A 27,328-nucleotide genomic window follows, 5' to 3' on the forward strand; every position below is an offset into this window, starting at 1 on the left:
AGGACACAATTCAGTCTGTGATGCCTATGTGCCATATGCACAATTTTTGTTAGAGAGTACTGGAAATTAATGTTTGAGTAAAGATGTCTTTTATTGACAAACAATAATAAAAGCATTCAGACTTTAGATTGGATGACAATTTTGGAAGTATTTATTTCTTTAGGTATTATAAATAATTTATGCGTATAATACCAATTACAAATTACATACATACATATAGTAACTATTACAAAAAATATGTATATACAGATAATGTCATTTGTGTAAGTGTTATGAATATGGGGTATGTATATATCCAATTAAATATAAAATTGAGATGCTAAAGATAAAAATAATATATATATATATATATTTTGCTGATATGAAAGCAGAGAGTTTTGGTCTGTTATTCATTACTGTCCTTTACTGCAAAGAACAGTTAGTATCTTAAGTACATATCCAATAAATATTGTTGAGTGAACAAATTAAAGTTTTGAGATTCTACAGTATGTATAGTTTTTATAATGTCTTTCTTGACATTCACTTAGAAATATTTTCTCCATCATAGCATGTTTCCAAAAATTTTATTTTTTAAATGGCTTTATAGCACATCAGTTCAGTTCAGTTCAGTTCAGTCGCTCAGTCATGTCTGACTCTTTGCGACCCCATGAATCGCAGCACGACAGGCCTCCCTGTCCATCACCAACTCCTGGAGTTCACTCAGACTCACATCCATCGAGTCAGTGATCCCATCCAGCCATCTCATCCTCGGTCGTCCCCTTCTCCTCCCGCCCCCAGTCCCTCCCAGCATCAGAGTCTTTTCCAATGAGTCAACTCCTCGCATGAGGTGGCCAAAGTACTGGAACTTCAGCATCATTCCCTCCAAAGAAATCCCAGGGCTGATCTCCTTCAGAATGGATTGGTTGGATCTCCTTGTAGTCCAAGGGACTCTCAAGAGTCTTCTCCAACACCACAGTTCAAAGGCATCAATTCTTTGGTGCTCAGCCTTCTTCACAGTCCAACTCTCACATCCATACATGACCACAGGAAAAACCATAGCCTTGACTAGACGGACCTTAGTCGGCAAAGTTATGTCTCTGCTTTTGAATATGCTATCTAGGTTAGTCATAACTTTTCTTCCAAGGGGTAACCGTCCATAGCATAGTCTAATTTGTATAGTTATTCTCTTTTGTTAGCTTAGTTTTTTGTCTTTTTGATATACGTTTATACACCTTTAGTTCATATTTATATGTTTATACACATTTCTTTTAAAGTGTTCTTCACATGCCTTCTTGCAGATATCTTATTGTTTACTTAGGATCTTACATGAATAGATTAATTTTTTTATTGAATAACTATTTAAAAATTCTACAAATATCATCAAATTGCTTTAGAAAGTTGTATCAATTTAAATATCACTCAGTTATGATATGGTAATTTCCATTTTGCTGTATTAGTAGCTTCAGTTATTACTCTTAACAAATTGCTTAGTTTTTAGGTAAACATTGTGTTTTGATTAAATTTATATTCCATTGAATATTGTTAACAAGGGAAGTATTAGATGGAAATGATATTTCAATGAAATTAAACTAGAAATTTTAAATTTATATAGGCTAAATTTGTATGAAACTGTATTAAATACTGATCATATTTTGATGTGCAATGTATCTACATTTTAATTTCAGCTAAGGTGCAATAGCTTTGCATGGCAAGTATATTATTCTGTTTGCTTATCTGTTGTATGGAATAGTAATAGGCCCATTATGAGAACGAAATGAGAGAACACATTAAAATATTTAACACCAAACCTGAAATACACAGGGTGTCCACAGTGGTATTATAACGAGAAATATGCAACATCTTAAGGGTCCAATAATGGGAAAAGGGGAAGTGAACATTATAATGGAATATTTAATAACATGAACAAAGTTTACAATATGTAGTCAAATATAAAAATTCTTAAAGTGATTCTCAGTATCATCCTGTTTTCTTTATATATGTAGTGTATAAACACCCATGCATGAATGTATGCTTTTCTGCAGAGAAATGAAGAATTATAAAGGTAGACAGGTTATCTATGGGTAGTGGAATTACAGAGCACTGTTATTTATTTTCTACTCAATTTTTATATTTTATAAATTTTGGACAGTAAACTTATACCATATTTGACAAAATGTTAGAATTGATATCATGACTATATTTTAAGGAGAAACTGAAGGCAAGAGGCTGAATGCCTTAAAACTGTAGTCATCAGGCCTCAAGGTTACAATCTCATAAACTGAAAAATAAACAGTCAGCCAGATATTGTGGTAGAAGAAAGGAAAAATCACTTGAGATTTCTACGTAATAGAGATAAATCTGAAGGAAAAATCAAAGATGATTTTATCTTGGAGGACTATGCTGTTGTGTTCTTAAGAAAAAAAGCATATAATAGGGCTCAAAAGAGTCTCCTATGAAACGGCTGATGAAGGACAGTGTTGTCATTAAGGCCTAGGTGTGCATGAGCTTGCAGAGTCACTGAGAAAATAGGCAGGGGTGTGGACCTGAAGGCAGATGCAGTGTTTGTATTCTTCTTGTTTTCATGGTTTGTTACTATTTTTCTTTCTCTTTCACTATCTGTTTTTTTGTATTCTTTCTTTCTTCCTTCTCTGATTTTGAGATTTACACTCTAGCAATGTGGGCAATGCAGAGGACAGGATTTTGAGATCATTTCTAAAGAGATGGAAAGTAGCAGAATTACAGGAACAGGGAGTAACTCAAACACTTGAGATTGTGAAGGCAAGAAAGCAAAAGACAGTCCTTGTGTTCTTTCACTTAAAATTCAGAATAAAGCAAAACAAATACACAATTGCATTCTTTCCAGGAACTTTAAAAGTACTTTTGATTGGCCAAAATATTGTCTCTATAATTCCCAATTATTGGATTGTGTAATAAATATATATAGATAATCAAATTTTAGGAAAATTAATTGGTAAACATTAATGGTTTATATATGTTGAAAACTGTTATGGTTTAAAGATGGATGAGCTGAGATTTGAGAAGGATGGAAAATATACAGGTGTATTACACAGGGATAATTACAACTTTTAAAGAAAGGTTGACATGCAGATTAACTACAAGGTTATATATATCCCTTTAGTAAAATCTGCTTGATACATAATTTATTCAGCCCACATAGCTAAAGATAGCTATCAAACTAGCTGCCGATATCACATAGAACATTGATAAACTTTCTACTGAATTTGCCTTTATGATCTATAAGCTGAAGTTTGAATATATCTATTTGTTGCTGTTCATAATAATAAATGAATGAAGTTGCAGGTACTTTTACAAGTAACTTTCTAACCTGATGTGCAATCATGAAACCTGATTCTTCAACCAACAGCTGAGATGTGTATTTTAGTCCTTCTGTGACAAAAGGATAAAAATGTACACTAAGAGGAAAGAATTAGCTTCTAGACTGCAGTTCTCTTATTACATGTTAAATAATTCTATATAATCATGTAAAATTAAAACTTGGGTAATTATCTGTTCTTATAGTTTATGGTTAGTTCATTTATAATAAATCAGAATAATAGGGACTCTAAAAAAGTATAAATTTATCCCAAAATTCTCAAATATGGGGGCATCTTTTTACTTATGTTATACTCCCCTATTTTTTATCTAGATTATTTTAGGATAAAGTGAAGCCATATCTTACAGCCTGTGAATCCCTTGCATATTATCAATAGAAACCAGTATTTTACTTAAAAACCTTTAGCCTCCTCACAAAAATAGGAAAAGAGGAAAACTGGGAAATGAAACTCTCCTCACTACAATACTTAGAATGAGTGTTGCTGGCTTGATTTTATTCTAAATTGTATCATCTTGTGAATGAATCAAAACATTTCTAGATGTACTTTGGATCAGAAATGTACTGCTCACTATGGAAAAGGATCTGTGCTTCTTGTTTGATTGTATTCACTGCACATGAACTACTCTTCTCTGTTCAGTAATTGATTTAGCTTGTATTTACAGCTGAGGAAGGAAATACATTATCCTTTTATGTATTTTACAAAGTGCCTTCTCAGTTGATTATATTTGAATACTGGTATGTGGTGAATTAGATTGAAAATATTCAAATTTGTATCAGTTTTAACTCAGAAACTTGATTCATACTCAAAATGATTTCAGTCTGTTTCTAATACAAAAAAGTACTTGGCTTAAGTGGGACCTCAATTCTCTTGCAGCTCAGTGTGGTGGTGCAATGTCAGATTTCAGTGGTGTGATCCTCAGCCCCGGGTTTCCTGGAAACTACCCCAGCAGTTTAGATTGCACGTGGACAATAAAGCTGCCCATAGGTTTTGGTATGTATATTAAACACACATGAAAGAGTTTTTTATATTATTAATTCATCCTTCAGAAAATATCAAAGTGTAATAAGAGCTTAATGAAATATTCACGAATTATAGTTTACTTTGTGATTACATGTGCTTCACTTGGAGTTCTTGGATAATTGAAAGAATATGGGCATTTTTAAATTTTGTAGGTAGTTGATAAATAGAAAAACCATGATATTTTCCAGACAATATGTATGAATATAGCCTGACTTAGATGTGTGTAGTAGTGATAAATGCAACATGATTTTCATGTATTTTGTTTTTGTAACTCTCTTCTGCTTATTGTAGCCAAGTAGTACATAGAAAAACTATTTTCTGGTAATCTATTGAATGTAATATTCATTGTAAATAAATAAGTTTTATACATTTTAAAAGTAGTACAGTTTTTCTACTGTAAGATTTAAATACCCATGTTGATGTAATAATACCTTTCTAATTCTAATAATATAATTCCCAGTGTTCATATATATAGCATTAAATATATATAATACATTTAAAAATAAATTATTTCCCTCCTGTATCACTAACATATTCTCTTGCACCTGCTTCATATCCCACTAGTCTATAGATGCATAAATAGCAGTGTTAGATTGGGGATAGATTTATTCATTAAATCACAGTAGAATAACTTGTAGATACTCCTTGAAATACAAACCTAGTATATTTAGAGTTAAGATATTCTGTATTATCTCACTTATTGAGAGTGAAAGTGAAAGTCGCTCAGTCATGTCAGATTGTTTGTGACCCCATGGACTATACAAACCATGGAATTCTCCAGGCCAGAATACTGGAGTCAGTAACCTTTCCCTTCTCCAGAAGATCTTCCCAACCCAGGGATCAAGCCAAGGTCTCCCACATTGCAGGCAGATTCTTTACCAGCTGAGCCACAAGAGAACCCCAAGAATGCTGGAGTGGGTAGCCTATCTATTCGCCAGCAGATCCTCCCAACCTAAGAACTGAACCAGGATCTCCTGCATTGCAGGCAGATTCTTTACCAACTGAGCTATCACAGAAGCCCAACTCACTTATTAGATGCTTCATTTACCCAATGGTTTTCCAGGTCGCGCTGGTGGTAAGGAACCTGTCTGTCCATGCTGGAGACGTGAGATGTGTGGGTTTGATCCCTGGGTTGGAAAGATCCCCTCGAGGAAGGCATGAAAACCCACTCCAGTATTCTTGGCTGGAGAATCCCATGCACAGAGAAGTCAGGTGGGCTATGGTCCATAGAGTCACAAAGAGTCAGATACAACTGACTGCATGCTGCATGCATGCATTTACCCAAAAGCATCAATAGCCTCAGAATAGTAATTCATTAAGAATGTTTTACATAAATTAATAGAAACTGATAGTTTTGAAACTCTATACTGAGTATGTACATATCATACTCCAGGTACTTTGCTAAGTGCTAGGGATAGATGCATGGTAAAACAGACTATGCACTTTTTCCCAGTTGAGTTACAGTCATGATGAGGAGACAGATAGTCAGATATGCAATTGCAGTGAAGTAAATTAAAGAGTACAGGATTAAGCTTAGTACAGACATCCAACCTAGTCCAGGAAACGCAAAAAAAGTTTTGCCAGAGGAAGTGATGCCTGAACTGTGGCTTTAAATGTAAGTAAGCCCAGAAAAGAGGGTCAGGCTGTGTGGAATACAAAAGAAATTGTAGGTAAACAGAATGACATATGGAAAACTGCAGACAACAAAGCTAAAGAAATTCAACAAACTTGTGCACTATGTGACTGGTTTGAAGTTTGGGGAGAATAGTAGGTCACTGAGAGAAGAATGCTGCGGAACTTTCTAATGATAATTATTTTAGCTCCAACATAGGAATACCCTTTAACCTGAAGCCATAGCCAAATTCTATAACTTTTGATTGAAAGTGAATAGATGAATAATAGATTTGAAACAGTATGTTTATTCTTATATCTTTTATTAGCTACTTAAGAGGGCTCATCCCATGTTGCTCATGGAGATAAGTGAATTATTTTAAAATAAATTATTAGATATATTTGCAGTAGTGTCATATCATCATAGTTCTTGTTAATGTTTCATTTATTTTAAAAGTTGTTTATTTAAATTTAAAAAGTATATGCATCTCTTTCTCTGTTTTAGAAATAAAAACAGGAGACTGTTTCTGATTTGATTACATTTAAGTTTTCCACTGTTTTCTTTGATATTGGCTACCTCAATATTGGTTCTAATGTATTTGACAAATAACTTATAAACATTAAAATAAAATTGAATACATATAAAGTTAAAGAAATATTTTTCTCATGTCTATGCAAATATTATTGATAATATAATGTATGAAAAGATTACTGTGGGGAAATTTTTAGAAAAATATGTACTTCTTGTAGCTTCACATATTAAGATAATCATGTTCAAACTTTTAAGGAGATTTTAATATTTTAAAGCATATTTTCAGTATTTCCCAAATTTATTTGTTCATAGAATTCTTTTTCCATGTATCAGAGGATTTGCATGTAACTGTTTGCAGGAACAAAATATGATTTGACTTGAAAACCTCACTAGTTTATTAAGAGCAACAGCTCAATAGCCAGAGTATCTGACTTGTAATTTAAGCTCTTTTAGGATATTATGTAAGCTTAGAATAATATTGAGCTTCCCTGTGCCTCAGTTTCCTCATTCTCACAAGTAATCATGAGGATGAAATGTTAGCATATAAAAAACTTAAAATAGTGCCTTGTAAAAGGAAAACACAAAAAATATCAGATTTTATTACTAACAAGTTGAAGAATGGTAGTTGTGAAAACAAAACATAAAATTCAATAAAAATTGAATATTAATTGAATTAGGAGAACATACCTCTTTAAGGTCACCAACTCAATGGACATGAGTTTGAGCAAACTCTGAAAGATGGTGAAGAACAGGGAAACCTGACACGCTGCCATCCATGGGGTCACAGAGAGTCTGACATGACTGAGTGACTGAACAACAACCTCAATGAGACTTTTATTTTTTCTACCCCAAAGGCATTTCACTATCCCATATTTTAGTTATGTTTATAAAGAAATTATTTTGTAATATAGCAAATAACAATGACCCCTAGATTTTATCACAAATATAATATAACATTTGGCATTATCTTCTGACAAGAAAATACTAGAACAGCATACTGAAAATTACATGCCTCAAAATGATATTTTCGAGAAGTTGATTTATCCCCTGTATGTGACTAATTTCTAACACACTCGTGAAATCTGATTATGTTAATATATAAAACTTTACGATCATATTTTGCCCTCAAATTGGCCTTCTACAAAATAAAAATTATTGAGTGGCTTTTCATCTTTAAGAGTTGATTGATCTAATTTTAAATGGTATTAAAGAGCAAGAAAGCTACTTTCTTGATTAGTTTTGCTATGGTGGCATTGTAGTAAAATGAGATTTTCCCATGTGACAAATTGTGGGCATTTGAGAGCAGTATTCTATTACTTTGAACTATAGCAAAGCTAATTGTTCTGAGCAGACAGCAAACCCATGGCCCAGATCTTGACAGTATGCCTCTCAACCTAAATGGAAATATATCTTAACAACATTAATGTGAAAGTGTGTGTTTGTGTATATGCATGCACTTAATTTGGTAAAAAATAAATAAGTAGCATAATGTTTGTTTTTCTTCCTTAGGTGTCCATCTGCAGTTTGTAAATTTTTCTACAGAAACCATACATGATTATTTGGAAGTAAGAAGTGGACCCTCAGAAACTAGTACTGTTATTGGGCGACTTAGTGGTCCTCAAATACCATCTTCCCTGTTTAGCACAACCCATGAAACCAGCTTGTATTTTCACAGTGACTATTCACAAAACAAACAAGGGTTCCACATTGTATACCAAGGTGAGTGGAATAATACAAAATGAGAAATTATTTAGCCTCTAGACAGCTATTAGCAATCTAACTCTTAAGTATTTTCTAAGTTGTGTTTTAGAAAGAAAAAAGGAGCCTAACCAAGACAAGCTTCAGTTAGGAAGAGTTTTAAATAATGCAATTTTCAGGCAACCAAATGTCGGGAAATTATGTATCTTTGAGGCCTTACAAATTCTAACCATGAAAAAAGTATTTAATTCATTTTAGTACACTATAAAATAAAACAAATCAAGGCCAGGCAGTCAGACAGGACATGGGGAAATGTAAGATTGAGTCTTTGCTTTCATATCAAAATGAGTATATTGAAAAGATATTTTGTGGTGCTCATCTACTATATGCAAAGTTATTTTCTTTTACTTTATAATGAAAGAATAGCATAGCATTCATTGATATCATTCTACTGCTTTAAGAATATGAAATAAATAAATACTTTGTCAATCATATTATATTAGGTCTATTTCCAATATAAGTCTGCTGCATGACCTTGAGCATGAATTTCATCCCTTTAGAATATAAAGCTTAGACTCTGGAAGACCTAGGCTTAAATGTGGATTCTCTATGTTCAGTCTTAGTGATGTAGGGCATAAGTTCATTTTTTCATTTTCATAATAGAGTTAGTAAGAGTACATCTCAGATAAGTTGTTTTGAACTTTGTGATGAAATGATTGTAAAATATTTACCATGTTGGTGGCTCAGAGGTTAAAGCATCTGCCTGCAATGCAGGAGACCTGGGTTCGATCCCTGGGTCAGGAAGATCCCCTGGAGAAGGAAATGGCAACCCACTCCAGTATTCTTGCCTGGAGAATCCCATGGACAGCGGAGCCTGGTGGGCTACAGTCCATGGGGTCGCAGAGTCGGACACGACTGAGCGACCTCACTTTTACTTTGTATATCATTAGAAATTATTTAGTGTAGTTTTTGTTTTGCTGTTTTCTGTTTTCGCTTTTTACTGTCAACTCAGATCTTAAAAGTCTGAGATTTAAAAGTAAATGTTTAAGTTATAATATTTATTCAAACAATGCAGTTCCAGTGATTTTAATATTCAATCAAAAGTAACAAACTTTCATTACATCACTGCCTTAATAATTAAAGGATTTAATGATCATGTGATTTTTTAAAAATTTAATTCAGATTTTTCCTGATTTCTAGTTGATTCACAAGCAGGTGATACTTTTGGATATGAGTTCCACCAGAGCAGAGATCTTTGTGTTGTTCATTGATGTGTCTCAAGTGCCTAGAAGAGTAAGAGCACAATAAATATTTGCTGTATATACCTGAAAAGAAATTTAAGAGTAGTTAAATTTTGACTGTGTGGATCACAATAAACTGTGGAAAATTCTGAAAGAGATGAGAATACCAGGCCACCTGACCTGCCCCTTGAGAAACCTGAATGCAGGTCAGGAAGCAACAGTTAGAACTTGACATGGAACAACAGACTGGTTCCAAAGAGGAAAAGGAGTATGTCAAGGCTGTATATTGTCACCCTGCTTATTTAACTTATACGCAGAGTACATCATGAGAAATGATGAGCTGAATGAAGCACAAGCTGAAATCCAGATTGCCAGGAGAAATATCAATCACCTCAGATATGCAGATGACACCACCCTTATGGCAGAAAGTGAAGAAGAACTAAAGAGCCTCTTGATGAAAGTGAAAGAGAAGAATGAAAAAGTTGGCTTAAAGCTCAGTGTTCAGAAAACTTAAGATCATGGCATCAGGTCCCATCACTTCATGGCAAATAGATGGGGAAACAGTGGAAACAGTGTCAGACTTTATTTTGGGGGGCTCCAACATCGCTGCAGATGGTGATTGCAGCCATGAAATTAAAAGATGCATATTCCTTGGAAGGAAAGTTATGCCCAATCTAGATAGCATATAAAAAAGCAGAGACATTGCTTTGCCAACAAGGGTCTGTCTAGTCAAGAGTATGGTTTTTCCAGGAATCATGTATAGATGTGAGAGTTGGACTATAAAGAAATCTGAGTGCTGAAGAATTGATGCTTTTGAACTGTGGTGTTGGAGAAGACTCTTGAGAGTCCCTTGGACTGCAAGGATATCCAACCAGTCCATCCTAAAGGAGATCAGTCCTGAGTGTTCATTGGAAGGACTGATGCTGAAGCTGAAACTCCAATAGTTTAGCCACCTGATGTGAAGAGCTGACTCATTTGAAAAGACCTTGATGCTGGGAAAGGTTGAGGACAGGAGGAGAAGGGGATGACAGAGATTGAGATGATTGGATGGCATCACCGACTCAATGGACATGAATTCGCATGAACTCTGGGAGTTGGTGATGGACAGGGAGGCCTGGCATGCTGCAGTCTATGGGGTCGCAAAGAGTCAGATATGACTGAGTGACTGAACTGAACTGAAAATAGACGTAACATCCAACTGCACATGGGTCTCAGTGATTACAGTTTAGCTTAGGCTTGCCAACATAATTTAATAGTACCACATATCATCCTGTATATAAAACAAAATCATAACTGTCACATTTCTATACAAAATGTACTGTATTCCTGAGGAAATTAATTTCAGAAACTTCTAGGAAACTGATTCAGTTTCTTCTTTGCATCTAGAAGGCTCAGGAGTATATTTGTGGTTCCTCTCTAACAAGAGTAGAGGGCCTTATGCTAAGCACTTTGCTATTCACTTTAAACCTGACTTCACCTTCTTTCCATGCCCTCATTTTCCTTTGGCTTTTCAGAGCAATATTCTTATTTGAATGTGAAAAAGCTAGAATTTGAACATTATTTATTGCATTTTTCAGTCAGTGTGTCCTTGAAAAAAATCTTTATTTGCATAAAAAATAGAAATATATAGCATTTGTTACTTTTACTTATATAATATTAATATTATTAACATGAGCCATCATGTATAGCAATGATCACTAGATATTATTTGTGAATTATGTTGAATTTAAAAACTGTCTCTTCTTTTACTGAGTTTATATTTTTAAGCTAATGACATTTTTTGAAAAGTTAATACAGATTCACAGAATCAATGTTATTTTTACATAAGTTTGTGATGCGACTTTCAAAACATTCTGAATATTGGAAGAATGTATTGTATATAATTAATGATAAGTATACTCTTCTACTAAAGGACTTGGTTCCACATTAATGCTATTATTGGCAACATTTAGGGTTTAGGTCTTGTAATATATATGATATTAGGATGAGAACTTTTTCCTGATCTTTTAAAATGTATTTCCTATACATCCTTATTAAACTAAAAAGCATATAAAGGTGAAATGTATAAATTATCACAGGATCATGCAGGCATCTATGAGTTTTATTATATTCAAGATAATCCAGCCAACTAAACTTATCATAGACAACATTTCACAAAACATTTGGAAAAGGTCATTCCAATCCTAAAGAAAGGCAATGTCAAAGAATGCTCAAACTACTGCACAATTGCACTCATCTCACACGATAGTAGAGTAATGCTCAAAATTCTCCAAGCCAGGCTTCAGCAATACGTGAACCATGAACTTCCAGATGTTCAAGCTGGTTTTAGAAAAGGCAGAGGAACCAGAGATCAAATTGCCAACATCCGCTGGATCGTGGAAAAAGCAAGAGAGTTCCAGAAAAACATCTATTTCTGCTTTACTGACTATGCCAAAGCCTTTGACTGTGTGGATCACAATAAACTGTGGAAAATTCTGAAAGAGATGGAAATACCAGACCACCTGACCTGCCTCTTGAGAAACCTGTATGCAGGTCAGGAAGCAACAGTTAGAACTTGACATGGAACAACAGACTGGTTTCAAAGAGGAAAGGGAGTATGCCAAGGCTGTATATTGTCACCCTGCTTATTTAACTTATACACAGAGTACATCATGAGAAATGCTGGGCTGGATGAAGCACAAGCTGGAATCAAGATTGTCAGGAGAAATATCAATAACCTCAGATATGCAGACAATACCACCCTTATGGCAAAAAGTCAAGAAGAACTAAAGAGCCTCTTGATGAAAGTGAAAGAGGAGAGTGAAAAAGTTGGCTTAAAGCTCAACATTCAGAACACTAAGTCATGGCATCCTGTCCCATCACTTCATGGCAAAAAGATGGGAAAACAGTGGAAACAGTGTCAGACTTTATTTTTTGGGGGGACTCCAAAATCACTGCAGATGGTGCCTGCAGCCATGAAATTAAGATGCTTACTCCTTGGAAGGAAAGTTATGACCAACCTAGACAGCATATTCAAAAGCAGAGGCATTAGTTTGTCAACAAAGGTCTGTCTAGTCAAGGCTATGGTTTTTCCAGTAATCATGTATGGATGTGAGAGTTGGACTATAAAGAAAGCTGAGCACCGAAGAATGGATGCTTTTGAACTGTGGTGTTGGAGAAGACTCTTGAGAGTTCCTTGGACTACAAGGAGATCCAACTAGTCCATCTTAAAGGTGATCAGTCCTGGGTGTTCATTGGAAGAACTGATGTTGAAGCTGAAACTCCAGTACTTTGGCCACCTGATGCAAAGATCTGACTCATTTGAAAAGACACTGATTTTCGGAAAGCTTGAGAGGAGGAGGAGGATGGGACCACAGAGGATAAGATGGTTGGATGGCATCACCGACTCAATGGACATGGGTTTGGGTAGACTCCAGGAGTTGGTGATGGACAGGGAGGCTTGTCATGCTGTGGTTCATGGGTTCTCAAAGAGTCGTACACGACTGAGCAACTGAACTGGAACTGGAACAAAACATATAAGTCAAATCAATGTACTGTACACCTTAAATTCATTCAGTGCTGTATATAAATTATATTTTAGTAAAACTGAGAAAAATTACCTTTAAATGTGATTGAAAATTGAAAGGATTTATTTAATAGAATAATATTTCCTAATTACTAATTATCAAATGATATACATTTACCCTAAATTGAAATGACATTTTGGATTTGATATATTTTGCTTATGGAATATTAATTTAAATGAAAATGACAGCTTAAGCACTTAACATCCTTAAAGGATTGTTCATTAATTCTGAAAACTTTAGAGTATTAAAATTTAAAATATAGAGTAATATCTTAGTTAACAACTTAGGCTACCTTATTCAACCTTAAATGTAAATTTCTGATTTGGGAAATTAGGTATTTAACACACTCAGTGTTAATGTTCTCAATATTGTGGTTACATAAGAGTGTCCTTTTCTTTGTGAAATAGAAGTGATGTGACAAGTTATTCTCAACTAATTTGAAAAGAAGAAAGTGTGTTCACACACATACATATACACACACACACAGAGATGTAGATGGGGACAGGGTTAGGGAATGAAAGAGAGAATGATGAAAATGTATCAGAGTTAACCACTGGGAAACCTGATGATGGCATAGTTCTTACTATTGCAGCCTTTGTGTAACTTTGGAATTACTGAAAAATAAAAAAGGTTTTAAAAAAGGAATTTAATAGTCAGTAGAAAAATATTTTTTGCTGGTAATTTATATTTTACTAATTATATATGGTTTTGAATTTCTTAAAAATAAAGTCTCAAATATTAATAATATATGAGTATATATACTGTTTATAGGTTCAAAAATTTTTCAGCAGTGTTTATTAAGCATCTAATATGTAAAAGGGAATAAGCAAAGCTTTTAGGATCCAGGGATAAATGCAGGAACTTTACTTTCATGTAGAATGTAGAACAACATTAGTATGGACAAATGAAATAGCTGTGCTTCAATGCCAAGAATATTTTGACGACTGAAGTACAAAATTTGTGTTAGAAGGAAATTGTTTCCTAGTACTTTATATTGTTAAATGACTTCTTTAGAAAAACTTGGCAGAGTGTGATTTATTTCTTTTAGAGGGAAAATTAGCTTAAGATATTCAGAAAGATTCAGAATTAGGCTTACACATATATTTATTTTATTTTATATACATGTGATATAACCAGAAAGCAATTGCATTCTATGTAAAGGGATCAGAGTATGTTTGATTAAAACTGTGGCTTTAAGGGTAATTTATATTTTCATTATAACTTTAAATATATTTTATCAGTGAGTGAATAAACAATGCATTTTAATAAATTATGCTAAGATTTTAATATGAAAATTATAGATATAAGAAACATACAGTCATTAACATCCCTTGCTATAAACCCAAATTACTATTTCTAACCAATTGCAAGCAGCACTACATCTATTTTGCAGATTGCAAATAGCACCCACTTGTAGTCTTTCATAGTTCAAAAAGGAAAATTTTCTTTTTTTTACATTTTCCAGCCTATCAGTTGCAAAGCTGTCCCGATCCACGCCCATTTCGAAATGGTTTTGTAATCGGCAATGATTTTACTGTGGGTCAAACCATTTCATTTGAATGTTTCCCTGGATATACACTGATTGGAAATTCAGCCCTCACTTGCCTTCATGGAGTGAGTCGTAACTGGAATCATCCACTTCCAAGGTGTGAAGGTATGCTTCTAACTTGAAGCTGTCTTTTAGGTGATATAATCTGTGTTTAATAATTCTTGTTTTGGTACTCTTTTTCTGTTTGTTTGTTTTCCTCTTCAAATGTCATGCTAAATATAGAGTCTTCCTTTCAATTAAAGAATTATAGTTAGCAAAGACCTTAAAACTCCATAATAAAGAGCTAATTTTGTCATTCTTGAGTCAGGAGTCCTAACCTTCTCTATTGGATGCTGAAGTAAAGTTGGTTAACATTTTAGAGCTTCTCCTATGCGATGTCTATGTGATTGCATGTGTGTTTGTTTACTAATCATTTTTTAATGAAATAGTAGCCCAGGTACTGCTACTGAATTTGGGCTCATTTCTTCTAAAATAAATAAATAAAAGTGCCTCGATCCTCTTATAAGTCCTTATATTTATACATGATATGACAAAGTTGAACAGTATATATATATGGATAAAATATTTGAAAAAAGCAAATACAATGTAGTTTACTAATCTAGTGACAGTGAAAAACAATGTAGAATTCCTCATGCTGAAAAATAAATAAACATTCACTCTGTTTGGTTCATGGTTTCCAGCTTTATTTTATATACCTTAACTGAGGTAGAAACATAACACAGATGTCTTTTATACTGTCTAAGAGGTATGAAATGTTTGCAATCTTTTTGTAATCAATTTACTATGATTCTATTTAAACATATTGTATCTTTTCTGTAGCTCTTTGTGGAGGGAATATAACTGCAATGAATGGAACCATTTACTCTCCTGGGTATCCAGATGAATATCCAAACTTTCAAGACTGTTTTTGGCTTGTAAAAGTACCCCCTGGGAATGGAATCTACATCAACTTTACTGTCCTACAAACAGAACCAATCTATGATTTCATCACTGTATGGTAAGCCAACACCTCTGGTATTGATTGATTCAACTGTGTATAACAGTGAAATAGGATAGGAGTAAAATATATCATGGTCCTCTGTACAGATTGCCATCTTATGCTTGAACTGGTGTGAATAACTGAAGGTGACAGTGTGTTTTGCAGAATAAGACAAATAAGAAAGATTTCAGTTTGTTTGCCCATGAAGTAGCTAAACACATAGAACAAAAACTTTATGGGTGAAGATCAAATTTGTTATTAAAATAATGTGCAAAACTTGGGAATTAAATCAGAGTAAGTTTATGGTAAGAAAGTTCTGTATTTCAAAACCAGTGAAATTTAAAAGGCTATATTCCAATAAATTGCTTAATACAGCTACTGAATTTCTGTCATAATAATTCATCATATTATTTTGTATTACTATCCTGTTAATTGAAATATCTCTAAACTATAAAGAAGACATATGAATTAATTTTTTACAGTTTGCTAATTGAATTACTGTAGGGACTTCTAAAATTCTTCCCAAATTTAACAGTGTATGATTCTCAAGATTATTTTGAAGAAAATAAAAGGAGGGAAAACCTCCAGCATTTGGGAGGATCTGGGGTGTGACCAGGAAGTCAAGGCAATTTAATTAATTACAGCTAATGTGATCTATTTCACCCTTTACATTTTTAAGTATTTTACTATCCAAATAAACATACACCAATATGATTTGGCACGTGCTGATTGTTTCATCTACTGCGTCTTTATATCTCATATGTAATACTTTCATTAAACTTTGTGTGAAACTTTCCCAAAACATCAATCTCATTCTCCCTTCCCCCTCCCTGCCCTGTCTCTCCCCTGTAGGGATGGACCAGACCAAAACTCACCACAGATTGGACAGTTCAGTGGCAATACTGCTTTGGAATCAGTCTATAGCACTTCAAATCAGATTCTAATCAAATTCCACAGTGATTTCACAACAAGTGGCTTTTTTGTGCTCAGTTATCACGGTTGGTATCATCTAGGAATTTCTGTTTGATTTGGCAATGTTTGAAATTGTCATGGAAAAATTGAGTATAATATATATTTAGCCAGTGATTGAAAAGGTATTAAAATTTGACAGTTTTTTTTTTAATCACTTCAAGTACTTTTATTTGCAAACAATGACCTCTTCTAAGCATTTAGGGACATTAAAATGTGAGCAAATGGAAATAACAAATAAATCAGTCAGTAATTATCCCAGTAGAAAATAATCATTTCTTGCAAAGAAATCAGTAAAAGAGAACCAGCTGTTCATATTTTATTACATGTAATTTTGAAGCATCAATAGGTTTTTTTTTTCAATACAAAATGTTTAATCTATTCAACCTGCTGTGAGTCTTTCTAAAATTAGCATCCAATAACTTTATGCTTTGGATCATATCACTCATTCATTTATACTCTCTTGTTTCACAACTGTATCTATTCTAGAATCTTACAGTTTTAAATGACTATTCCAGATCATTAACTTCATAGCTTTTATTCCTGCAACATAATTTATGAAGAATTGCAGTTTCACTTCTTTGTATGGAATTATTCTGGATTCTCTCTTCATAAAATTCACTTTCTTAAAAGAGCATTCAGATGGTTTCAGAGGTTTTAAAATTTATTTTTATGTTAAATTTTGTTACATTATATATATGAAAACATTTACTTTATATTAAGTGAAATATGAAACCATAGTGACTATATTCTTTCATCTATTATGACCATAGTTTCATAAACTCATTCTGTTTCATATGACTTTGTCAGACCAGTTCCATGATCATTTCACAAGATCAAGATGCTACTAAATTAAATTTTCAAAAATTATATTAGCTTTTCCAAGGTGAACATGTACCTTGTACATTACATTAACAAACAGCTTAATGTTTTCTTCTTTTTTTAACACAAAGTAAGAAAATCTTTGATAGCCAAAGATTATATTATGTGAAAAATATGATGTCAAATATGGTTATGAACAAAAACACTTAAAGTACATTCAGTACCAAAATATATAGAAAACAGACCAGAAAATATTTGATTTCCTTAACCTCAGCACTTATCAATCAGAAGATAATGCCCAATTTGTGCTTCTATAGTGGCCAGAGCTGCATGAATACTCCAGCATAGTGAATTAGAAAATGGGGAGATCAGTTAGAAAACTATGAATTAGGCTGTTTACTTTTTTAGTAACTCATTAGCCTTTTTCAGTAATTCATTAGCCTTTTTCAGTAAATTGTTCATTGGTGCTAGCAGTATACAGGTACAGTCTAAAGCAGCAACAATAGCTTTAATACTTTGAAAGATAATCGTAGTTTGAGAACCAAAAGCTAAATGATTTCTAAGTTCAAAAGATGAATTCATTGCTGAAATGTATTCTGTACATTTTCTCTCTTCATGATTCCCTACATAAATATTTATTAGTCTGCATCTTGCCTGAAAAAGTGAATAAAGAAAGGACAGTTCATTCACTTCAATTCAGTGGCTCAGTCACGTCCAACTCTTTGCGACCCACGGACTGTGACATGCCTGGATACCTTGTCTATCACCAACTCATGGAGCTTGCTCAGTCATGTCCATCAAGTTAGTGATGCCTTCCAACTGTCTCAACCTGTTGTCCTCTTCTCCTCCTGCCTTCAATCTTTCCCAGCATGAGGGACTTTTCTAATGAGTCAGCTCTCAGCATCATGTGATCAAAGTGTTGGAGCATCACTTTCAGCATCAGTCCTTCCAGCAAATATTCAGGACTGATTTCCTTTAGGATTGACTTATTTGATCTCCTTTGCAGTCCAAGGGGCTCTTGAGAGTCTTCTCCAACACCATAGTTCAAAAGCATCAATTATTCAGCACTCAGCTTTCTTTACAGTGCAACTCTCACAGCCATACATAACTACTGGAAAAACCATAGCTTTAAATATATGGACCTTTGTCAGCAAATAAAGCCTCTGCTTCTTAATATGCTGTCTAGGTTTGTCATAGCTTTTCTTGCAAGGAACAGGCATTGTATAATTTCATGGCTGCAGTCATCATCTGCAGTGATTTTGGAGCCCTAGAAAATAAAGTTTGTCACTGTTTCCATTGTTTCCCCCATCTATTTTGCCATGAAGTGATGGGATCAGAAATTGCTGCACTGAATAGGCCAGAAAATTTGGAAAACTCAGCAGTGCCCACAAGACTGGAAAAGGTCAGTTTTCATTCCAATCATAAAGATAGGCAGTGCCAAAGAAATTTCAAACTACTGCACAATTGCACTCATCTCACATTTTAGCAAATAATGCTGAAATTTCTCCAAGCAAGGCTTCAACAGTATGTGAACCAAGAACTTCCAGATGTTCAAGCTGGATTTAGAAAAAGCAGAGGACCAAAGATGAAATTACCAACATCCGTTGGATCATAGAAAAAGCAGGAGAATTCCAGAAAAGCATCTGCTTCATTGACTACGCCAAAGCTTTTGATTGTGTGGATCAGAGCAAACTATGGAAAATACCCACCTCCTGGGAAATCTGTATGCAGGTCAAGAACCAACAGTTAGAACAAGACATGGAACAACAGACTGGTTCCAAATAGGGAAAGGAGTATGTCAAGGCTGTACATTGTCACTCTGCTTATTTAGTTTATATGCATAAAACATCATGCAAAATGCCAGGCTGGATGAGGCACAAACTGGAATCAAGATTTCTGGGAGAAATATAAATAACCTCAGATATGCAGGTAACACCACTCTTACAGCAGAAAGAGAAGAGGAACTAAAGAGCCTCTTGATGAAAGTGAAAGAAGACAGTGGAAGAAGGTGGCTTAAAACCCAACATTCAAAAAAATGAAGATCATGGCATCCGGTTGCATCACTTCATGGCAAATAGATGGGGAAACAATGGAGACAGTGACAGACTTTATTGTCTTGGGGTCCAAAATCACTGCAGGTGGTGACTGCAGCCATGATTATAAGATGCTTGCTCCATGGAAGAAAAGCCATGACCAACCTAGGCAGCATATGAAGAAGCAGAGACATTACTTTGCCAACAAAAGTCCATGTAGGAAAAGCTATGGTTTTTCCAGTAGTCATGTATGGATGTGAAAGTTGGACCATAAAGAAAGCTGTGTGCCAGAGAATTGATGCTTTTGAACTATGGTGCTGGAGAAGACTTTTAAAAGTCTCTTGGGCTTCAAGGAGATCCAACCAGTCCATCCTAAAGGAAATCAATCCTGAATATCTACTGTAAATACTGATGCTGAAGCTGATGCCCAGTACTTTGACCACCGATGCAAAGAGCTGACTCATTAGAAAAGACCCTGATGCTGGGAAACGATGAAGGCAGTAAGAGAAGGGGACGACAGACGATGAGATGGTTGGATGGCATCACTGACTTAATGGTCTTGAGTTTGAGCATGCTCTGGGAGTTGGTGATGTACAGGGGATCCTGGTGTGCTGCCATCAATGGGGTCACAAAGACCCAACTGAGTGACTGTACTGAACTGAACTGATGGGACCAGATGCCATGATCTTTGTTTTCTGAATGTTGAGTTTTAAGTCACTTTTTCACTCTGTTTTTCACCTTCATCAAGAAGCTTTTTAGTACCTCATTGCTTTCTGCCATAAGGGTGGTGTCATCTGCATGTATCTGAGAAGGCAACGGCACCCTACTCCAGTACTCTTGCCTGGAAAATCCCATGGACGGAGGAGCCTGATAGGCTGCAGTCCGCTAAGAGACGGACATGACTGAGCAACTTCACTTTCACTTTTCACTTTCATGCATTGGAGAAGGAAATGGCAACCCACTCCAGTGTTCTTGTCTGGAGAGTCCCAGGGACGGGGGAGCCTGGTGGGCTGCCGTCTATGGGGTCGCACAGAGTCGGACACGACTGACACAACTTAGCAGCAGCAGCAGCAGCAGTATATGCATATATGAGATTATTGATATTTCTCTTGGCAATCTTGTTTCCAGTTTGTGCTTCATCCAGCCCAGTGTTCACATGATGCACTCCTCATGAAGTGAAGTGAAGTGAAAGTAGCTCAGTCATGTCCCACTCTATGGGACCCCATGGATTGTACAGTCCATGGAATTCTCCAGGCCAGAATACTGGAGTGGGTAGCCTTCCCCTTCTCCAGGGGATCTTTCCAACCCAGGGATCAAGTCAAGGTCTCTCCTGCATTGCAGGTGGATTCTTTACCAGCTGAGTCACAAGAGAAGCCAGGAATACTGGAGTGGGTAGTCTATCCCTTCTCCACTCTATCTTCTGGATCCAGAAATTGAATTGGAGTATTCTGCATTGCAGGCAGATTCTTTCCAACTATCAGGGAAATAAGTTAAATAAGCAGGGTGACAGTATTTAGCCTTGACATACTCCTTTCCCAATTTGGAACCAGTCCATTGTTACATGTGCAGTTCTAACTGTTACTTCCCAACCTGCATACAGGTTTCTCAGGAGGCAGGTAAAGTAGTCTAGTATTTCCAAAATTTTTTGTTATCCACACAGTCAAAGGCTTTGAAAGTCGATGAAGCAGAAATAGATGTTTTTCTGGAACTCTCTTGCTTTTTCTATCATCCAGCAGATGTTGATAATTTGATCTCTGCTTCCTCTGCCTTTTCTAAATCCAGATTGAATATCTAGAAGTTGTCGGTTCACATACTTTTGAAGCATCGCTTGGAGGATTTTCAGCATTACTTTGCTAGCATGTGAGATGAGTACAATTGTGCATTAGTTTGAACATTCTTTGACATTTCCTTTCTTTGGGACTGGAATGAAAACTGACCTTTTCCAGTCCTGTGGCCACTGCTGAGTTTTCCCATTTTGCTGGCATAATGAGTGCAGCACTTACAGCATCATCTTTTAGGATTTGAAATAGCTCAACTGGAATTCCATCACCTCCACCACCTTTGTTCATAGTGATGCTCCCTGAGGGCCACTTAACTTCATATTGCATGATGTCTGGCTCCTGGTGAGTGATCACACCATCGTGGTTATCTGCATCATATGATCTTTTTGGTATAGTTCGTTCATATATTCTTGCCTCCTCTTCTTAATATCTTCTGCTTCTGTTAGGTCCATACCATTTCTGTCCTTGATTGTGCCCCTCTTTGCATGAAATATTTTTTTAGTATCTAATTTTCTTGAAACAATCTCTAGACTTTCCCATTCTATTGTTTTCCTCTATTTCCTTGCATTGATCATGTAGAAAGGCTTTCTTATCTCTCCTTACTATTCTTTGGAATTCTGCATTCAGAGGGATACATTTTTCCTTTCCCTCTTTGTCTTTTGCTTCTTTTCTTTTCTCAGCTGTTTATAAGGTCTTCTCAGACAACTATTTTGCTTTTTGCCTTTCTTTTTCTTCGAGATGGTTTTGATCACTGTATGAACCTCCATCCAGTTCTTCAGGCACACTGTCTGTCAGATCTAATCCCTTGAATGTATTTTTCACTTCCACTGTATAATCGTAAGGGATTTTATTTAAGTCATATGTAAATGATCTGTTCATAGATGGACTCTAAATATCCATAAAATAATCTTTAGGAAGTATAAAATTCTTATACAACCTAGGAAATATTTCAAAGGGGAAATATCGTCAGAGAAAGGATGTGTGTGGGGGTGTGTGTGTGTTTGAAAATGTGAAAACCCTTACATAGAAAAATGCAAGAATAACAGTATAATGTAAACACATATAAAATATGAATATGTATTTACATTGACATTTATGTGAATACATAAACATATTTTCTCATTCTAGACCATGTTCCGCATGATTTTAATAACTAGGTTCTGAGTCATATATATTAAAAATATAATTAGTTTAGACATAAGGAAGTACAAGTATTTGTTTAGGGCTTTGTTTTCAGTTAACTTTGGATTAGTTACCCTTTGGTTTCCACTTTCTTAAGCTATACAACACAGTATAGTTGCAGAAAAAATTAGCGAGCTATTGTATATATATAAATTACTCCAATTACTGGCATATCTTAGGTTGACCCTTATGAAATTATTGGTCAAAAATACTGAATATCAAGAATTTTATATAGCTCAACCCACATAAGTGCTTTTATTATTACTATCATCAACTTTGCACTACAGAGATGAAATAATTAGAGACAATGAATAGTACATGGTTAGCATAGTGCCCAGCAGAATATATGTTCAGTAAATATTCCTTCCCTTACCATATCTTATCTTACATTTTAGATTTTCTAATAGAGTATTTATGTTTATTTACATTTATACTTTAAATTGTATACTAAGGCACAATTGCCAGAGCTTAGAAGATCCTAACATTTGAATCGTCTCTGGGAATTTTACCCAAACCTTAAAATAACAATGAATTTGGAAAGGTAGACAGGGTCTTGTTAAAAATTGACAGGTGCCTTACATTCTATCAGCCCTAGCAGGATAATTTTCCTAAGGTACTGCTTTTCTTTGACTCACTTTTTCAAGAATGCATGATGCCATGACTCGTTTAAACTTACCGTATAATCTGATCCATTGACTCTTACTCCCCAGTGCCTACCTTGACGCCCATCAGATTCTTCCTCTCACTGCTTTCTGAGCTTCCATTCTTAAATAGTTTCTTACTCATCATTAGTTCTTTAATTCTTCCTATGTTAAGTGTAATTTCTCCTTTCCTTGATAATCCAAACTCATAGGGATCAATACCATCTCTTCTATGATTCCACTTATCCTCTTTTACCAAACTTTTAAGAACTTACAGTATGCTATACTGTTTTATATAGCTACTATATGCTTGTGAGTTTAATAATAAAGAGTGCTTTTTTGAGGACACAAATCATACTTAAGCTTCTTAGTCCTTATATTTTTTATTGAATAAATAATTATATTTAATTATCTTACAGTGGTATGTGTTCAGATTCTTTTTAAAAAGTTGTCTTGTTGAATTTATTTGAGCTGCATTAATGAGATTTTTTACAAAGGTTGTTTTACAGTTATATACATGTGTGTTCATCCTTTCTCACAAAAATTTTAAAAAAATAGACGCCTGTTATCAAATTAGTATTGATACAGTTAGTACAATTTAATACAATCTAAAATATAATATTCATACTTGAGGCTCATGTTTAGTAGCTGTGTGTGTGTGCGTACTCATTTGTGTCTAACTCTTTGTGACCCCATGGACTCTAGCCTATCAGGCTCCTCTGTTCATGGAATTTTCCAGGCAAGAAAATTGGAGTGGGTTGCCATTTCCTACTCCAGTCAGTAGTTATAGCTGAGGGGCAAAATGAGCTCCCATAGTGTTTAAAAAAACAATAACAAAACAAAACAAAAAAAACTGGTCAAGTCATTTGGTACATTTTCAGAAGTTAACCCGGAAGATAATTTACGATTTAACATTTATTTTAAGGTCTTTTAATATACCTAAGCTTACAGTGGTTTATTCTTCCACTCAGTTTTCTTTATATTCTCTTACTGATTTAATAACTCCTTCTGTTGTGCCCTACCCTTTAAGTCAGAAGTGGGTTTTTTTAGGACTTGTGTATTTATTTTATAAATTTAACAGATCAGTATTTTCATGTATTTTCCTAAGGTCAGATTGATTATTTAGATTTTATTTATTAGTATATTTTAGTATGTCAGAAAGGAGAAAATAAATTTTTTTCTGCTCTAACCAGACTTCCTTTATGAGATCTAGTCAGCCATATGTCTTCTTTAAAACACCTTCATAAAGCCTTTCATGATCAAATATAACATTCATAAAAAGCTTTGGAAAATGAAAATTCTATGCCATGAAAAAAATAGGGCAGGCTTAAATGTTGAGGTGCTTTATCTCACACATCATTTTTTCCTTCATTTGAGGAAAAGTGTTTCTCTCTTACTGTGTTGCTGTAGGGGTAATTCTTTAAAGTAAGAGCTAAATTTTCTTGGTATCTGTCACAGAGTCAAGATGGGTTTGTCTTATAATAAATAATAACAGTATTCCTAATCAATGACTTCCTGAAAGTAAATTACAAAAAAATCCTTTTTAACTGCATGTTTTTGCAGATACTGACTTTGTATTAATAGTCACTCTAATAGCAAAGGCTACCATTTACTGAAAACTTCATATGCCAGGCTCTATTCTAGATGCTTTCTATGATAATTTTTGTTATAACTCTGCAACATAAGTATTATTATTCCAATTTTAATCATTAGAGAACTGAAAGAAAGAAATTTGTAATGTATATAGAGCCAGAGAACTAATAAATAAATGGGCTGTCGGAAATTCAAAATAGGTCTGTCTTACTTTAAGGAATATTGTTGTTTAGTCTCTCAGTAATGTCATACTCTTTGCAACCCCATGGACTGTAGCCCACCAGACTCCTCTGTCCATGGGGATATCCTAGCAAGAATACTGGAGTGGCTTGCCCTCTTTTTAAATAATGACAACAATAACAGCAATAATAATAGTAATAGCTAAACTATATTGAGTTCTTACTAAATGCTAGGCAGTGTCCTAAGCTGGTATTATCTCATGCATGGGTTTTATTTAATGTATATGAACTATAATTTTTATTTAAATATTTAGCAAAAGTGATTTTCATTTTTAGCAAGATAGTAAGTCATCTCATTTTCTAGAAAATACCTCTTCTAATGACAGCTTTGAACTTCTTAATGCTTCTCTTCCCTGGGACCTATATTCTAACAACAATATGTTGATAGATTTGCCACAATTTAGTATGTTCCTCTTTATAGTTTTTAGAATGTGCTATGATCTGTCTGTGAAGAGAAAAGTCTTATTGAGGGTCGTGACTTATGCCAACCACTATAGTATAGCCAGAATATATATTTATTAAATTAAAACACAAAATATCATTTTATTGTTTAAATCTATTATCTAGAGTACCTCCTTTTTCAGTATCAGATATTCAGTTCAGTTCAGTCCAGTCGCCCAGTCGTGTCTGACTCTTTGAGACCCTATGAATTGTAGCACACCAGGCCTCCCTGTCCATCACCAACTCCCAGAGCTCACTTAAACTCACATCCATCTAGTCGGTGATGCCATCCAGCCATCTCATCCTCTGTTGTCCCCTTCTCCTCCTGCCCTCAATCCCTTCCAGCATCAGTCTTTTCCAATGAGTCAACTCTTCTCATGAGGTATCCAAAGTATTGGAATTTTAGCTTTAGCATCAGTCCTTCCAAAGAACACCTAGGACTGATCTCCTTTAGAATGGACTGGTTGAATATTAGGGAACCTCAATTATTATAGAAGATTTTCCTAGTGAGGATAATACTATTCACTAGTATATACTATTCATTATTTTCCATTATTGGTGTAGCCTCTGTGAAGGAATGGTTTGATATATGGGGTTGGCCAAAAAACTCATATGGTTTTGTTTCTGTAACACTTTATGGAAAATCCAGAGTGAAATTTTTTGCCAGCTGAATATGCTGAACTTCAGATTATTTTTAAGAAGTGTATTTGAAAGACCTGTAATATCTTTTAGGTCAACTTTTAAGGTTATTTTGCCTTTATAATGAATCCTTTATTTGGAGACAAGTATATTTAACTTCACAAAGTCTCATCCTAAAAGAGACTGCTGTAGATATAAGGACACATTTTATATAAAACATAAATCAACATTGCTTTGAACCGTGTGACCCCATTGCTTTGCACAATCTAAAGATCTGACTTCCTTTCATATTTCAATAGATAGAGCACTGAGCTCATAAAGTGTTTCATTGTTTGATGTCCAGAGAGCATAGGGGATATGCACATCATACAATTATATACATATCTAGATAGATAGATATAAAGCTAAAAAAAACCCAAACTGGTAAAACTGTAATGATGACATGATAATGCCATTTACTTAAATGCCATTTACTTAAATTGCTGCTTACTGATTAGTTAAATGACTGAAAGGCATGTCAAAATCACTTGGAATAGTTTGATATTTTGCTGTATGTGCACCCCCATTGATAAGATGGCATTTAAATTCTACAATATCTCAGTTCCCTCCAGCCAGAGTCAATCAGGAACACTTCTGTAGTTAAACCAATTTGAATTCATAGGCTCACTGTAATGAGGGGGATAGCACACTGTAAAGAACTGCGGAGTTTCAGTGAGAGGCTTTTTATAGGATTTGGACTATGTAAGACGATTCTGGAAAAGTTTAAAGAATCATGTGTTTCCTCTGAATGTGGTGCTGTCAGAAAATTGGAGCAGTTCTGTAATTGTGTATCTTAATCATTTTTTTTCTAGAAGGTGAAAGGTGTGGCACACACCTCACACTGTGATTGCCAGGGGGAGCAGCATTCTTTCACACTAGCTGAGATGTCAGAATCTTGGTCATATTGGTGTTTTCATTTTGTTTTGTGTTATTTGTATGTTCAGACATGATTATGGAAGGTCTTGTTTTCTGTCTTGTTCCAACAAGGCCAGAGAGCTGTCATATCTGATGTTAGTTGTTACTGAATTTGTTTACAGTAAACAGTGGAAAATCATGGCCTTAAAAGTTACAGCCAGGCCAGCTCCAAGCCACAGCATACAGGGGCTGTGGTTTGTTTTCTTTCATCTTTTCTTTCCCTTCTCTTCTTTCTTCTCTTTTCAATATGTAGAAAGTTTAAAGTGATGGTTAAATAACTGAAACATATTCCCTCATAGCCAAAAAGCAAACCAAACTATTGTAGTGAACAGAAAAGGGAAATAGAGACTGACAAAGAACAAATTGTCACCCCGATGTGCTCTGTTATCTACTAATATGCCAGGCAACTCACCCAATGTAGAGAAGAGACCTTTGGCACATTACTTCTCAGACTGAAGTGGCCTCTACTAAAGTAGGATATTTTCAATTAGCTACTAGAATAT

At 34.7% G+C, this 27,328-nt stretch overlaps 1 protein-coding gene across 3 annotated transcripts in view; it reads left to right on the forward strand.

Annotated features, from left to right (window-relative positions):
• Positions 1–27,328, forward strand: part of CSMD3 (CUB and Sushi multiple domains 3) — a 1,381,373-nt gene that overhangs the window by 1,247,335 nt on the left and 106,710 nt on the right. For all 3 annotated transcript variants that reach the window (XM_068983804.1, XM_068983805.1, XM_068983806.1), the window contains 5 exons: positions 4,209–4,325; positions 8,008–8,217; positions 14,469–14,657; positions 15,372–15,549; positions 16,384–16,529. In XM_068983804.1, coding sequence (XP_068839905.1) covers positions 4,209–4,325; positions 8,008–8,217; positions 14,469–14,657; positions 15,372–15,549; positions 16,384–16,529 — 840 coding nt within the window. The remainder of the gene's footprint in view (positions 1–4,208; positions 4,326–8,007; positions 8,218–14,468; positions 14,658–15,371; positions 15,550–16,383; positions 16,530–27,328) is intronic.

The sequence above is a fragment of the Capricornis sumatraensis genome, chromosome 11 (genome assembly GCF_032405125.1).
Source record: "Capricornis sumatraensis isolate serow.1 chromosome 11, serow.2, whole genome shotgun sequence".
In the NCBI taxonomy this organism is placed as follows: Eukaryota; Metazoa; Chordata; class Mammalia; order Artiodactyla; family Bovidae; genus Capricornis; species Capricornis sumatraensis.